At 41.1% G+C, this 16436-nt stretch overlaps 1 protein-coding gene across 1 annotated transcript in view; it reads left to right on the top strand.

Annotated features, from left to right (window-relative positions):
• Positions 1-358: 358 nt before the first annotated feature.
• Positions 359-16436, top strand: part of tmem132e (transmembrane protein 132E) — a 422770-nt gene continuing 406692 nt past the window's right edge. The window contains exon 1 of the mRNA XM_004551162.3: positions 359-1682. Coding sequence (XP_004551219.3) covers positions 1622-1682 — 61 coding nt within the window. The 5' untranslated portion in view covers positions 359-1621. The remainder of the gene's footprint in view (positions 1683-16436) is intronic.

Below are 16436 nucleotides of genomic sequence, written 5' to 3'. Positions count from 1 at the left end.
AAGCCCCAAAATACGCGTTTCCATTTAATTCCGTTTGAAACTGGGTTTAATTGTGACCCATTTAGCTGCTCTTAGGTCAGGTGAGGAGTGGCACCGGTTTCATTTCGGTATGAACTCTTTCATTCCAGATATTCGTTCAGCATCATTAAAAAAGGGGTGTGACGTTTTTAAGGGTTAAATGATGTCATCACTGTATTGTCAAAGCTGGTCATATTCGGTGCATTTTTTTTATCAAGCCACTGGAAATGAGTAATAAGACTCAATTTAGCAGATCGCTTAAAATAACAATTAAACGTAGGCTAATTTATTTTATTTTGAAAGGAACTTCCGGACACGTCTTCTACCCCACAGTGGGCTTGATGACCGGGAGCTGCGACTCTGGACATTTTAAGGTGAGCACGTTTAGTTTGGAGCGGACTTAAAATCCCAGAGCGGGGCTGCTGAGGGCAGGACAGCGGGCACAGCAGCTGCTTCTGCGGGAGGAACACCTGAGAAAGGTGCGCTCAAGCCGGGTGACAAATTACACACCAAACTGGAGACTTCTTCGGACTTGGCTCTGTTTCAGACTCCCGGTAAGCGGCACCGACGATGCTCCGCTCAGGCTCTCGGTCTTAACATCACAAAGTAACTCGATTTTTAAAAAGTGTCAGCTTTCTGGATATTTGTGCCCTTGTTTGTTGTTGTTTTTTAATCAGCGGACGCGTGATGATTCCCGTCGCATCGCGCTGCGGTAGGTGAACTACTGGAAACGTGAGGGAGCTGGAGCGGGAGGGGAGGGTGGAAAGCGGGTCTTTGCGGCCAACTCGGACCTTTTCGGCTTGATTAGAGCTGTAATTTCACCTTCCACGGCCCAGAATACATTCCCACCTTTTTCTCTCGGCTGTGGACGCTGAATAAAAGCAGAAGAAGTCGGTGTCAGCTGAGCCAGAACGGTGCGGATCCGTCGGATGCCTCTTTTTTGTTGTTTTCCTCCCCTCTCTACACTGTTTCCATGATTTGCGCAAGGAATTTCATGTTTGAATTTTTAATTGGAGAATGACTAACCTCACAGGGACACTCTGCTGCTCTTTCCCTGCCGTTTGTTGCTCAGACAAGTCTGATCCTTTTTGGAGAACGCGTGCAGCATCCCCGTGGTTCCAGCCAGGGCGCGCGTAACCTCTCCACTGATGTCCATTGATTTATAATATTTTTTTGTGGGGGGCCATTTATCGAGTGTCGCGCAAGGACTCGTGTCCGTTTATGGAACACTGTTTTTTCCCTCCCTGCTGCCCGGGTTGGATCAGGATAGTTGGAACTTTTTGCTCTCTGATGTGGGGGAAACGCTCTGCGTTGCCTGGAGAAGACGCGGTTTTGCCGTGCCCTAGGTTCGCTGCTCGCAAAGACTCTGAGAAGACTGGCCAGTAACATTTCTGCTTCTGAAGACCTCCAATTTACATCGGACTCCCTGCCGCTCAGACACTCGTGCAGTTGCATTTCTGTCTATTGCGCATTATCCAACTTAAGACCCTCGAAGAACTGCAACAGCGTCGTGTGGAGGCTAACACCTGCAGAGAGGTTTATTTACCCTCAATCGGCTACTGCAACAGCTGGGATTTAACATCCTCCTGCAGGGATTTCTACCATGTCAGGTGTACGGGATTTCAGACGGACTCTCTTCATCTGTGTGGCGGCGCTTTCATGTGGTGAGTACCCCTTCTACCTCCTTCCCCCTCCCCTCCTCTCCTGCCCCCCATTCAAAACACACACCCGCCAACAGGGTTCCAGGATCATATTCACGTTGCATAGAAAGCAATGGCCCTAAATTTCTGAAACATGCACCGCAGAGGCAGTTGGTCTTGTTTATTATTATTTATTTATTTATTTATTTTTTTTTTAATGACTGACCCTACACACACACACACACACACACACACACACACCACTAAACACAAACAATCATACTCCTGTTACACATTTCTGAAGAAATTCAACAGTGGCTTCACTCCTGGTCTGTTTTCCCCTCTTAGGTAACTCTTTTTTTTTTTTTTTTCCCCAGAGGAGAATGGCAGGCACACCATCAAACCAGATACTTTAATTGGAATAAAAAAGCACTGCGGATGTAATTAACTCTCATGATCATCACAGTCACAAAAGCATGAAAAAAGCCACACTTCAAATGCTATAGAGAGCTGAGAAAAAGGCTAAAATACCCACTCCACATCAGGTTAGAGTTGCTTATGCTCGAGGACTCGCAACATATTGGAGAACTGATTTCATCTGCTGCTTGTGAACGAAGTCACGGTGTGTTACACAGCAGATACACATACAGTGTGTTCTACATGTGCTGATGAAATCTAAATCAAGCATCCTCAAAGATGATTTCCTGACATATCCCAGTGATCTAGTTGGACTCCAAAACACTAATCCTCCTTTAATATCCAACTCTTTATTTTTTTTTTTTTACTGATGCAGCAGGGGTGCAGGACTGTTTCCAGCAGTAAGCAAAGTGTGACATTGCAATGCGTGGATTAAGTGTGTTGCTGGGAGGCAACCCCAGGACGAGCAACTTGCAGCGCAGTTTCTGTTTATTCATTTGCAGGCACATTTAAAAGGTGCTTATATTTAGACCCAGATTAGGACTCTTCTGTGCTTCACCCCAGTAAGCCGAATGGAGATGGAGTGCAGTTTTCCTTCCATGTTCAGTGTGTAACCACCTCTTGCTTCCTTTCAGACATCTTGCACAGTATCTCCCCTCTCCTACTCATTTTCACCAAGTCTTGCCTCAGTTTCATTACCACACAAAAGAAACGCCTACGTGTGCACTAAAGCATATACTCTCCTTGATGGCTTCACCAAGGCTGTAAAGCCAGCGTGCTGTATGCTGCAATAGCGTGCCTACACAAATCCCACTAACGCCTGTGGTCAGCGTTGCTTAGTGCAGGGGTGGGGAGGGTGCTCACCTTCCTGAACAATAAAGGCACTGCTGTTGAAAGCAAGTGCAGGGACAGATTTGGCGCGTGGACGGCTGCCCCCTAAGGATGGTTTCAGAGTCTCTTGGCCTCGGAGACGTCAAGTCGCTCTCACACTTGTACACGGAAGCCTTCCTCCTGCGCTCATCCCGGCACTTTAAACCTCTCCCTCCTTGTCACTCTCATGCTAAATAAACAATTTTGTAAGAATACCTCAAGAGAAATGCAATAGACCTGCTGGATGAAGAGCTAAGCAGGCAAATCCCCAGGTGTGAACAAGCAATATCATGGACTTTAAGACCGCTCTGGGGAAAATCCAGTGCTGTAATGAATCTATTATTTCTCATTCTTCTCACCTTGAATTTGTATTTTCATATATATTGGCTGGCACACAATGTTGTAAACACGCTAAAGATTATTTTCCCCCTTTGCAGTTGATGCACTAGGATACTTTTTCCTTCTTTCGTTTTGAGATGCCGTTGTAATTGTTCAGTTGTTTTCCTTCACCGTACCCCCTCCTCAGGAAGGTCAGAGGTCATGTGCTGAGCAGCATTCCCAGAGCTGATAGGGATTAAGGTTTTTCAAGGACACTTGAGCTAGGCATGTTCACTGATAAGAGCTGTTCAAAAAAAGTTTTCTGGCTACTTCTTGTGAAATGGTATGCTCCGGTGAAATAATAGGGCATCAGAATTGAGGTCTAATCTAGGGCAGGGTGGTGTTTGAAGTGCTTTTGTAGGCATTGTTTCTCCAAGATTGACTTCTTTTTTTTTTTTATTAGTGGGTGGGCTATGGGGATGTGAGGATGACAATGTCAGTGCTTTTAGCTGTCAGCTTCTGTCTTTTAAGTCTGATCTGAAAGAGTCGTTATCCTCTGTCATTGTAGACAGATTAGCAATTGTGAAGCTCTTATTGCACTTCCAGTAAAGTCAGGAGGCTTCTTTCGGTAAATTGCAAAAAGTAAAATGATCTTTTATGGAAGAAAGTAAAATTTGGCTTGGTGTGCAGGGAGAGGCTTTGCACATGGAGAAGAGCGGAAACTATACGCAACCATAACACAACTAAGCAAAAGTACTACAATAACACATACTGAGATAAAACCCAACAATCATATGACTCCCTATGAGCAAGCACTGTGGTGACAGTGGGAAGGAAAAACTCCCTTTTAACAGGAAGAAACTTCCAGGATGCTACATACAGGTTTAAGATTTGTTAGTTAAAAAAATAAAAAAAAAAGTTTGATACTTAACACATTTAACTGATATAATATGGAACTCCACCCACATACAGAAAAAACATATTTCTAACATAGCAGTAAATCAGGGGAAACATTTATACAGTTTCTTTGGAGGCAACTGCTGATTATTTTCTTAACTGTTTAATTTTTGAAATCTAAAAAGCAATGTTGAGCAAATGTTTCTATTGATCCTTGAATTGACTTCTTTCTTCACTGAAACAAAGCTGTGGCAGTGTGTTATACATTTAGCTGGTGTTTAGGCAGTTATCTACTATGTTAATTGATCGTGAGACCTGGATGTCTTACCACCTGGGCTGAACAGCTTTCTGGATGAAATCCAAAAAGACTGTGGTGAACTCTGATAAGTGGGTAGAATAGATGGTGACTAGCTGTTACATTAAACGTGCCACTGATTACTCGGGGCTACGTCTGCAGTCAGCAGCATAGCGTGGATGTGGGAGCACTGTTTGCCCAGTCATAGTTTGGATGTAGCTGGCAGCGTTCCCAGCACCAGCCTATCTCTGAGAGTAGACACTGGACAGAGAGCAGACAAAGCGGCAGTGTGACACACCAGCTCTCATGTTCCAGCCTAATTGATTTACATGTGTTGAAATGAAGCCTTTTTTTTTTTTTGCTCTGTTGCTGTGTTTGAAGAGGTTTCCTGTTTTCCATCCTTTTGTGTGGAAAAACGCAGACATACATGCAGGAGGTGCATATCCATAGCCATTAACACTCTGTGACTGCAAATGAGTCAGCGGCGCTGTTTAGTTATTCTGCTTTTGCTCCCATCAAGGTGATGTTGACTTGTTTGTGTACCTGTCACTTTTTACACCATAAAGCATATGGTTTATATATTTTTATTATTATTATTTTTTTTTTTAATGGCGTTTGCCGTCAGCATTAGATGATGGTAATGGTAAATCCATGTGGAGCATGGCACAGTTTAATACTTTTTTCATTTCAGTGACAGTTGGGCTTGAGGCTAAAACCAATCTGTGCACTCAGAACAGCAGGGCAACGAACAATAAGAGAAGCTGTTACTGGAAAGACGGCTCTTTGGTTTACTTGCAGTCTCGTTCCATAATTACGTCGCAGGTTTTTGCAGGTGGGCATGTCATTCAGTTAAAATGGATTTTTCTGCATTTAATTGTTGGAACAAGCCAAAACTAGATTTCTCTGAATTGTAAATGGATTAAAAAACAAAAAGCAAACAAAATCTTCGAAACCCAGCTATGCTTGAATCCCTTCAATTTTCTGAGCTGTGTTTTCCAAGCTCTTGTTTCTGAGGCGTTGTGGAGTGTGCAGTGGCTGTTGTGAATTCTAAGGACGTTGTCCTCTATCAGCAGTGAAATGGACCTTTTATGAAGGACTGGCTCTCCCAGATGTAGTGGGATGTGCAAGACCTTTACCAAGGGCTTCAGGGTTTGTGGGCACTTCCTGCAGGGGAAAAAAGTAGAGTATTTGTATGCTATACAGTAACCCATTTTGTCAGACCTTCTTTGAACTTTTAAATGGTTGAATCTGGTGAATGTACTTGTTTCTTTTGCTAAGGGTAAATTCCTCAATTTCATTTATTTATTTTTTTTGTGTTCAGGTTTCCCTCGAGTCCATTTTCTATCTGCAAAAAGCCAAGTTTTCTGACAGTGACTAGCATACATGCATCATATACACACTGCACATATAAAACATGGTTTATGATTATCTATCTCTCTATCTCTCTATCTCTCTATCTCTCTATCTCTCTCTCTCTCTCTCTCTATCTCTCTATCTCTCTCACTCACTCACTCACTCCGGTTTTTTTCTTTTTTTTTTTTTGAAAAAGCAGAGACATGCACCGTATTTGATAGCTTGCTGTGAGACCTCACACCGAGCACATCTACTACGGGTGTGGTGCCTGTTATCGGTCCCGGAGTTAGCAACATCCCCCAAGAACCCGAAGAGGAGAGTCCTGGCCCCTAGCCCTGCCAGTGTAGCAGAAATGATGATGGCAGCAGCAGCTGTTCTTCTCTGCGTGAGTAGCTTAATGTTCGTGTGTAATTTACGTTGAGTAGGCTAACCACGTTATTAAATTAACGCACGTAAGGTGAACTAGCAAACACCGTCGTAGTTACATGCAGCTGTCTTCTTGTTTGATGGCAGATACTCCCTTCACCCTGGCCAAAAAAGCTAAAATGACCAAAGAAAAAGTGGGGAAACAGCTAAACATGAGAGGTTTTTGGACAAAGTTTGTGTTCTTCATTCTTTAAGCACCAGTTTGAGCACCGTTTAAGCACCGGCACCGTTTCAAAAGTACCGGTTTGGTACTGGTATCGGATAAAACCTAAACAATACCCCTAATCATGACCTCTCTCCACAATTGGTTGATGGACCAACAGCAGCACAAGCAAGAGTAGCCTAGACTGATTGTTTGGGACACTGCCCCCCGGTGACGGTAAACAGCTGCAACACTGGAGAGCTGCGCGTAGGACCATTGACAGACCATGTCGGAGCCTTGAGAAAGCGACCCTACTGCTCACTTGATCTCTAACCTCAGTAAGCACTTTCCTAATGAGTTTATGGCCTATGGCCCAAGTCTTAGTTATTACAGCCTGACCTCTGTTTTGTAACATCTGGGTATGCTTTAGGGTGCGACTACTTTGCGATTACCAAGGCACTGTTGGATGAGCACCCAGCGTCCTCTCATGCTTGAGAACAATGATTGATGACGTGCTAAGTACATCCAGCCTTTATAAACAGTCTGTATCAATGGTCGTTTGTCCTTGAACATTTTTTTTGCATATCTTTGCAGACATTTGGATACAAAACTTTCCCCCGCTTACTTAAATCTCACAACATCCAGAGTCCAAAAAAATCCTTCTGTCTGAAATGGTTTGTATCGTGAGACAACGTTAACTGTTTTCCAATCCATAAATGCAGCCCATCTGTTTTTTCTTTATTAAGCATTGCTGTGTGAAAGATGTTTTCTTTTTGATTCAATTTGAAAAAAATAAAAAATAATTAAAGGGAAATTTCTGTCAAAAATCATCCACCACCTGCTTGGCTTGATGTATGATTCGAGTCCAACGAGGACGTATAGAATAATTGGACCGCACGAGGCAGTTATTCATTCATCAGTGTCAGGTGATCACTGTCGTATTGTGTGCACGTGTAGATACAGATCAGGTTGCACTCCAGTGCTTTTATTTTTCCAGAAATTCTAAACTTTGCACCAGACAAAGGCCACATAAAATTTACCCATGACATTTACTCAGTGTCTTTGTAACCGCAAGCAATTTAATATTTCCCTGCAGGACAGCTGGGGATACGAGCACTTGCATGAACATCTTCCAGCTCTTTTTATACTCAGCAGGGAAGCAATCAGTCTTCTGCATTAGGCGATCACATATGTTTGGTCTGAAACGAGTTCTCGTGCACGGCGCCTCGTGCGCATCTCCACGATTCTGCAGCGCCTTTGATTTAAAATGGCTTGCTTTGCTTCCCGTGGTATTGTGAGTCACGCTTGGCAAAATGTTACCACCTAGATTTTTACATTTCCTTGCAGAAATGGATCGAGATGCACAGCGATAGATCTTGTCACCGCTAAGAAGGAATAGCCACTTCTTGGACACCCTCTGGGAAAGACGTTAGCCCTGCCACCAGCTGGGCTTTACTTAACACCTTTATCTGGTTTTATTGTCTAGATATGATGGCACCCACTGTGACATGCTCCTTCTGTGGTGTTACAGGGGTATAATCATTTTCCTCTAATTCTGGTCGTCCTGACACGGCAATATAGCTCACATTTAATAAGTTGTGTCCCCTGACAGGGTGAAAGAGAATGAGCTTTCTGAATGAAGAAAAGGTTAGACTGAAAGTGGCCCCTTTAATTTCTCTAAGAGGACTACATGGAATACAGAAATGGTAAGTCGCATCATGTCCACATGTGGCACATGACATATGTTCACAAGAGAGGGTCAGACCTCCCCCTGTTGTACAGAGTGTTTGATGCCTTGCAGCCAGGATTGTACAACCTCACACTCCTTATAGCTCTCCGTATAAGGCTGCCAGCTTTTGTTTACTGGGAAACTGATGATCAGTCACACTTATAAGGCAGCAGTCATCAAATTAGTTTGCCCTAGATTACCTTATCAAGCGGAAACCCTGAGTTTTTTTGTTGTTGTTGTTGTTTTTCTTACTTTGTGTTAGGTTTAGTTAATGGTGCTGTATTGGTGAGCGTTAAATGAATGGAGATGCACAACCGACACAAAAGTATTGCACTGTATTATCACAGTTTACGAGCTGAATTTTGACCGCTTTTGCGTCTGCGTGCAGTTTTCCCAAACAGGCGATTATTGTTATCGACCAACTCGGTTCTATTTCGAGGTAAACTAGTCTAAATAATTGCACTAAAGTATCATTTTGATGGTCTGATCGCCTGACTGCTGGTGTGTCTTAGCCTGTAGGAGACTGTTGTAGTGATTCAGTTTTCTCAGATCCCAGCAGCGCTCCCCTAGAAACCAGAGGGAAAAAATGTAATCAGAAAAAAGGTCCTTCCTCCCTCGTGCAGCTAAACCAAACAGAGGAGAGACGGGTGAAGATATTTGAGTTGAACTCACTGGCTGACTTGAAGTGTGACAAAAGTATTTTTCATCCACCTGAAATTAGAGGGGAGACTGACTCTGCTCTGTTGTTTCTTTGAGTACTCACACAGATAAGTACCAAAAATGTAACAACTCTTGGGTAGTTTGCAGGTAGGGTTGAATGTAAAAGGGTAAATATGAACGGGTAATAATGGCAATTGATATAACGGGTAATATTCTACGAGCATCGTTGGACATAAATGTGTATCTTGTGCCACATTAAAATGGCAGATAGTTAAACAAAGTCAAAAAACATCCGGTGTAGGAGTATTGGCGGCCTGCTTTGCATATCAGCAGTTTGTCTCCGTGGACTCGGTGTGAACCATTTGTGTGCAGTCAGTGCAGCGGGAGAAGTATGACCAGATTTTCAGCTTTCAGCACATCTTGCACTATCTGCTCTCTTCCCCACACTGATTTCCCAGTGCTACAAATCTGCTAAAGGACTCAGAGATGAACGCTCCAGTCTGGCAACCAACCTCAGCTTCCTCCTCTACAACCAGCCAACACTTAATTCTTTCTCTGCGCTATATTGTTTTCAGCTGTAGGATTGCTTTTCCTGCTGCAGTTGATCCACACTGACTTGACTGGGGTTCTTAAGTTCACCCTGGTTTCTCGTTGTCATTAAGGCAGAAGGGAAAAGCGTGTTTAAATATGTTCCTGTAGATTGGTCTCGTTGTTTGACTTTGACAATTATTTCTCTGGAGAAAGTTGGTAAAATTGTCTAATGTCTTGTTAGATGATGTCCTATAAGACAGAGCAAATACAAGCCACAGACAGCTTCTCTTGTCTCTTACTGGTAATTATACATAGGACGTGTAGCGGCAGTGTTCTCCTTTAGAAGCAGACGTTGTCAAAGTGACATCATGTTCTGCAAACAGTACAGTGAATCCTTAAACTGTCACTTTTATTAGCAAAAAGCCAAATTTTGCTGCGATGCTTTTTTTTTTTTTTTTTTTTTTTTACATTTCAGGTTGACTGAACTAATTTCAAGTTTGAATATGACCATACCAACTTTTATTTGAGTTAGCCTACTTTTCCTTTTTAAAAATAACATCACTGCAGCATTAGTTATGCTTAAAATTAAACTGCTGTGACAGTGATTAGGCAATTAATATACTGCACCCTTGGGTCCATAATTATATGGACAGCGACACTTGTGTAGTTTTGCTTCTGTGTTCCATCACACTGGATTTCAAACCAAACAACCGAATTGTGATTGAAGTGCAAACTCTCATGTTTAATTCAAAGGGTTTAAATAAAATATTGCATTAACTGTTTGGTAATTAAACTGTTTTTCAAATTATACATAGTCTCCCATTTTCTTTTCCTGAGGTTGAAGTAATTGAACAAAGTAGCATAGAATTTAAATAAAAAGATTGCTTTTTAATATTTAGGTGAAAATTCTTTGCAGTCAGTGACCGCCTGAATCCTAGATCGTCATTCAAAAGCACTGCTAGGCCTTTCCTGCAGCCGCCTTCAGTTGCTTCTTGGTTTGGGGTCTTTCTGTATTCAGTAACTGAAAAATGCACTCTACTGACTGACTTGAATTCCTTTTCTTTGCCATGAGAGACTCCTGGATTGTTGTTGTGATGCGCTTTGGGTTATTGTCCATTTCCACGTTCTGCCTGGTCAGTTTTGCAGCATTTGGCTCATTCATAAAACTGAATATATTTCCTAAATGGTTAAATCAATGCTTAGTATGAACTAAAAAGGTATGTTATGTAAAAATGTCTTGGGCTTGAACATGTTTTAATGTTTTATAATCTGATATTATGCACCGCAGCTTTATCAGCACTGATTTCATCTGTCAGTAGTAGCAGCTACACCCCGACCAGGCTGGATGTGAAGCGTCCTCTCTTAAAAAGACAGAAAAATATCGTCATGACGGGATTCATCAAGTTTATTGCTCAGCACATGAGGGCAGTTACTCTTATTCCTCCACAGTTCTGGCACCACGAGCTGATCTAGTATTGTTTTCTGCAATTGCATGAATAGATTAGCTGCACGCTGGTCGTCTTGCGTCATTTCAAAATAGCATAACAAGGTTAAGATGATGTAATGTGTTGCAAATACTATACTTTCCCTATTTATAATTGAGGTGGCGTGCTCGGTTCGCTCCATGCACCTCATTGTCAGAGATATGTATCCATGTGTGTGGACAGTGAAAGTTGTACTAAATCAAAATTGATGTTTGTTATTTTTTTTGTGATGCATGTATTACCTGCCTCAGGATGTCAGCTGTAGCTGTCAGATACTGTTGTTCATCTCCTGAACCTGACAGGGAGCCCCCCCCCCCCCCCCGTCTCCTTTGTCTGATGTACTGGCTCCTTTTCTTTCTGTTTTGTTGCAGTTTATTTGTGTAAAGACGATTTCTCTGAATTAACTTCCAAAGACAGTCTGGGGTTGAGTTTGGCCATGATTTCTAATTTTGCTAAAGTGCTGCCATTCCTCTGCTTCAGCCCCAGGATAAACAAGCTGCTTCATTCAGAGTTCATATAGCTGTTGCATTTACATCAATTAAAATTGGAGAATTTTTCTGCTTTTAAACTCGCGGTCTTATTTAGGAACGAAGTAATGTAAATGAGTCAAAAGTCATGAATATGATTAAAAGATTACGCCTCTGTGTTGCCTTTTGTGCATGTAGTTGTGTTCAATATGTAAGTCAGAGAAAAATCAATTTGCTGTCAAGGACTTTTGAGGTTAGCGTGTGGTGATATGTTGAAAATGTAGTTCAAATCATAGTCATATTGATCTAACAGAGGAAAATAGGCCACCATAACACTGACAGCACTGGATTTGCCTGACTTCAGTGATCACGCTGTGTACGAGTCTCCAGACAAAAAGTGGCCTCTGTTTGTTGTTTGTTTTGCTTTTTTTTATGGTTTGTGACAGTTGGATATTCACAAAGCATTCAAATCCAGAAAGAAAACAACACTAAACAGTGACAAAGTGTATTCTTTTTATTTGTGTGTATCTGCCTCTTATCAACAAGACACATCCACAGTTAGAGGAATTCATTAGTAATTAACCCTCCAGTTACAAGTATATCATTCACCTAACTTTCATGCACATTACACACTCACTCTCAATAAGTTTTTATTTATTTTTTTTTTCCCCCTTCACGTCGATGAAATGAGACGTCTACTTTGAGCCGCGAACCCCATGAAATCCCATTCAGCTCCATCTAAATATGGCAGGACTCATAAAGACTGAAGCACTCGCAGAGAAACCCTTCTCGGCGTCTTCCACTCCCGAAGAAAATCTCGCCCAAGGGTAGGAAGTCTTTGCTCAGTCACTGTTGATATTTTTGGAAGCGATACCGATTCCATATTTCACGAAAACAGACTGAATCCCATCTATGCTCGTATAGATCTGTCTTAAATAAGTTCTAAGCTGATTTATTTATATACATTTTTTTTTCTCTGCCAGAACAGAATTGGGTGCTGGCAAGATTGCAAAATGACATTGGCACAGTTATTCTGCTCTAACTGAATTAAAGATTTTGGCCTGACTTGACGTTGGACCATACTCGTTTTTTTACCGTGTTTGCTGTGATCTATGAAAACATCTTTTTTTTTTTTTTTTTTTTTTATTTATTTATTTTTTTATCCTGCCTTGGAGCTACCGCCATATTGAGCCATGTCCAGAGCAATCAATTCTTTTATTAGGTTACATAGGCTCTGTGAGAGAAAAGGAATCCCTGGCTGTTATAATAGCCTCTGTATGCTATATTAGGTCCAAAAGACCTTTTTAGTAATTTCACAATAAGCCTATAAAATGGGATTTAATCCACACAAAGAATAGAGGCTGCAAGCTCTTTCATGCTTTTGCTTTCTGCCGGACTCCTGTTAGGTTAACTTTTCCCCACAAAGGCTCGAATTTTGATCAGACATTTTTAGTAAACATTTCTCACTTGCTGTCTTTGATGAATAAAAAAATAACTTGTAGCACTTAAACCTGTCCTTAAGCAGATATGTTAAATTAGTAATGCCAATCTCCCCTCTGCCTGTCAACTTTTTACATCTTCCATGCTTACAAATTCTGCTTCAGGAACCACTTTGGTGAATTTGAATCATATATATCCACTTGGCTATTGACCTGACTAAAATGAAGTTGACAATGTCAATGCAAAATGCATATGGTTCTCCTGACTGACTGAGCAATGTGAATCAGGAGCACATGCATCAGAACAAGCTGTGCAGCCCTCATAGCATTATCCCGTTCTTCTTCTCATGATGTGCATTAAGAACCTGTCCAATTAGCTCAAGTTTAATCTTTTATTTCTCAAAGCGAGGTATTGGAGAGAGGTCTCGGGGGGGCACTTGGCAAAAATGAGAAATTGATTTTTGTATTTAGTATTTATTTATTTATTGTCATTGTCAAGAACAATGAAATTGCGTTTGGGGCTTCCATACAACCCCAAAAAAAGAAGAAAATAATAAATACCCCTTAAAACCCAAGTGTACATATTTAACCCAGTGTGACTCCAATGCAATAAGACAATCCTTAGCAATAATGTTTGTAGAAATTCAGACAAAGACCTGAGAAACATGACAAAATACAACAATGCAACCCATTCAATATTATTGTACTGTGAGATATGATATCAGATATGATAGTTATCTATTTAAGAAAGAGGGGGGGGGGCAGGAGGGGGAAGAGAATTAAGTTAATTTGCTAGCAGAGATAGCAATTAAGGAATATGCAAAAATATTGTGCCAATCTACAGAATATTGTAATGGAAGAGAGCCATGCGAGCACCATGTGTGCAATTGTGTGTAGAGTCTTCAAAACAGCTGTGCGCCTGTTAACAAAACATTGCGATGTTACATTTTATCCTTAGTGTTTTTGTGTTGCATCACAAATGCACAGTAACTTCTGTGGTGGCATCAATGTGTTTGTTTAAGATTCATCTTCTTGCAGATCATTTTTTAAAGTCTAACATTTATCTGCATGAAAGCCTGTGCCGCAACGGTTAGCTGAGAAGAGAAGCTGAAATCTGAGGAGGCCAGCGAGGCTTTTCTCTCTCATGTATCTGCAAGTGATGCAGCTTTTTTTTTTTTATTGAGGGAACGAAATAACCCATTGTGGCATCACACAAACGTTTTTCCTGACAACAGTGATTAAGATGATATAATAAGCCAAATGACTGTATTTACAATTTTCTGTGTGATTGCTATACAAATGTTGTGTATCATATTCACAGCTTGAAGGAAATGAAACACAAGGCTGGTTCATCAAATGTTAAGGCTCACAGTTTAATGCAAGACTAAAGTGCAAGCCTTGTATTAATGTGTGAGTGCATGTGGCTCTAGTCTAAAGTGCTTTGAGTGTTTCATAAGATATATAAAGCTATATAAAATTGCAATCTATAGATCGTCTCCCCCTCTTCCTCCCACTCATGACTGCAAAGTCTGTCCAAAAAGTAAAGGTTAATACATTTTTAAAGACAGAGCAGCAGTTTTTGGTTTTAAAGAATTTTAAACATCAGTTCAAACTCTAAACACAAGAACAAGTGAGTCATTCGACGTCAGCACCGTGCCAAACCAGTTTAAGCTGGTAAACTGGAGATGGATGAGTAGGCTCAGTTATTTCATGGTGGTCTGTGTCATTCATGTTTATTTTGATGTTCTCTTAGTGTGGCTCAATCATCCTATTTATATAGCACCAGTTCACAACAAATGCCATCTAAAAGTACTTTCTATTGAATCACGAGGAGCCTACAATATTAGACAGAACCACAATCCCCCGAGGAGCAAGCACTTTGCATGGGTGAGGGAGAAGATCCTTCTTACGGGCAGAAAATTCCTGAAAAACCAGGCTCAGTGAGGCGCAGCCATCTATCATGGGGAAAAGAGATGATGGCAAAGAATAGCATGGAGGGACCAGGGATAACAAACGGGACAAATCGAAATGTGTAAAGACAGAGAATAGACATAGGTTAATAATGTGCGCAGGGAGTGAGAAGAGAAGTCCTCAGTGCATCATGGGAAGTCCCTCTGCTGTTTGAGGGTATGGCTGCATAACTAAGGCTTGGTTCAGGGTCACCTGATCCTGTCCAACTTTATAAAAAAAAAAAAAAGAAAAGTTTTAAGCCTAATCTCAAAAGTAGAGGTGTCTGTCTCTTGAACCCAAACTGGGAGCTGGTTGCACAGAAATCCAGCTTCTGTTGTACTTTTAGAAACTCTGGGAAGCCTGCAGTCTGAGAGTGACGTGCTCTATTGTTGGAATATGGTACTATGAGGTATTTAAAATATGGTCAGACCTGATGTCGGGGAAACAACGTTGTCTTATTATTATTCCTTACATTTAGGGAGGGAACTACTAGAATCATCACTATGATAAATTTCATTCAGTCATTGGATCTTTGGGGATCCTCTCTGATGTTGTATGGACTCAGAGTAAACACATCATGGCCTGAGGTAAACATTGGTGTGAGTTTCTGTGATATAAATAAGAGGATTGAATTAGCCTTGAACTCTGCATATTTATTCATCTTGTTGACAGACTTTATTGAGCGGTTAACAGTCCTTTGGGTGAACTCGTGGATGAAGAACACTTATACAGGTGAAGTCGGAAGTGTCTTTGGGGGAAAAAAGAAACGTGTGTGTGTGGTGTGTGTTGTTTTTTTTTTTTTTTTTTTTTTTCTTTTCTTCCAAAAATAGGAAGCTTATAATCTCAGCTGCTGTCCAAATAATCACCGAGTCATTGGCATTGATTAAAGCCCCACCAAGCTCACAAATAATACTTGTTTTGCGCCTCTGGGGCAGGGAAATGATATATCCCCTTTGAATATCAGAACACAGAGGTCTGTTTGGTTTGTAATTAATTAGAAAAAGACAAGTGGGGGGAAAAAAACACACAAATATATAATGTGATGAGGGTAAATTACTCTGGCAAACTAAAAAGAAGAAAAATCATTTTCTAAAAAGGATTGGAATGAGGTTGAGTCAGCTCACTACACTCCCAACCCAGTGTGTGCTTGGATAAGGTGGAGGCTGAAAAGGTTCAATTTAGCACTGCATTAGCTGTAAGCGTTTAAGAGTGCCAGTGTTTGTTTTTCACATTAAATTACTCAGTGAGGCACGTGTAATTTTCTCACAGTGGGGGAAAACTGATTGGTAAATCCAGAGAAAATTGGAGTAAGAATAATAAAGTTCCAAATTCTTTGTATCTGCTGTCAGTGATCACACAGCTTTTGAGTGCCAACCTTAAAGAGGCTTAGAATAATGAATTAGTCATAGAGATCTCTGAGGACGTGAGGGAGGAGAGTTTGGCCTAAATGCACAAGTCTATCAGTGGCAGATAACAGCGCACACAATTAAAAGTTTTACATAGACTGCATTACTCTAATTTTGAAATACTTTAAATCCATTTTATTGCATAGCGAGGCTTTGCTTTGCATCACACTGATGTGGAGGAAAAAAAAACATTATAGGCATGTAGAGTTAAAGCCGTGTAATGATTTTATCTACTTGTGCCTGTGTTTATTTGCATATTTATTTCTTCATTTGTGAAGAAAAACAGGCAATTGCTTACTATCCTGTAATTAGTTGGAAAGTTAAGGTTGATCTGCATTCCCTGGGCAGGTGGTACAAAGACTGACAACATTAGCTGAGCAGAGAGGCAAAGATG

Source organism: Maylandia zebra, linkage group LG10 (genome assembly GCF_041146795.1).
Source record: "Maylandia zebra isolate NMK-2024a linkage group LG10, Mzebra_GT3a, whole genome shotgun sequence".
NCBI lineage: Eukaryota > Metazoa > Chordata > Actinopteri > Cichliformes > Cichlidae > Maylandia > Maylandia zebra.
The sequence above is the reverse complement of the archived record's forward strand: the minus strand, read 5'-3'. Positions and strand labels throughout refer to the sequence as shown.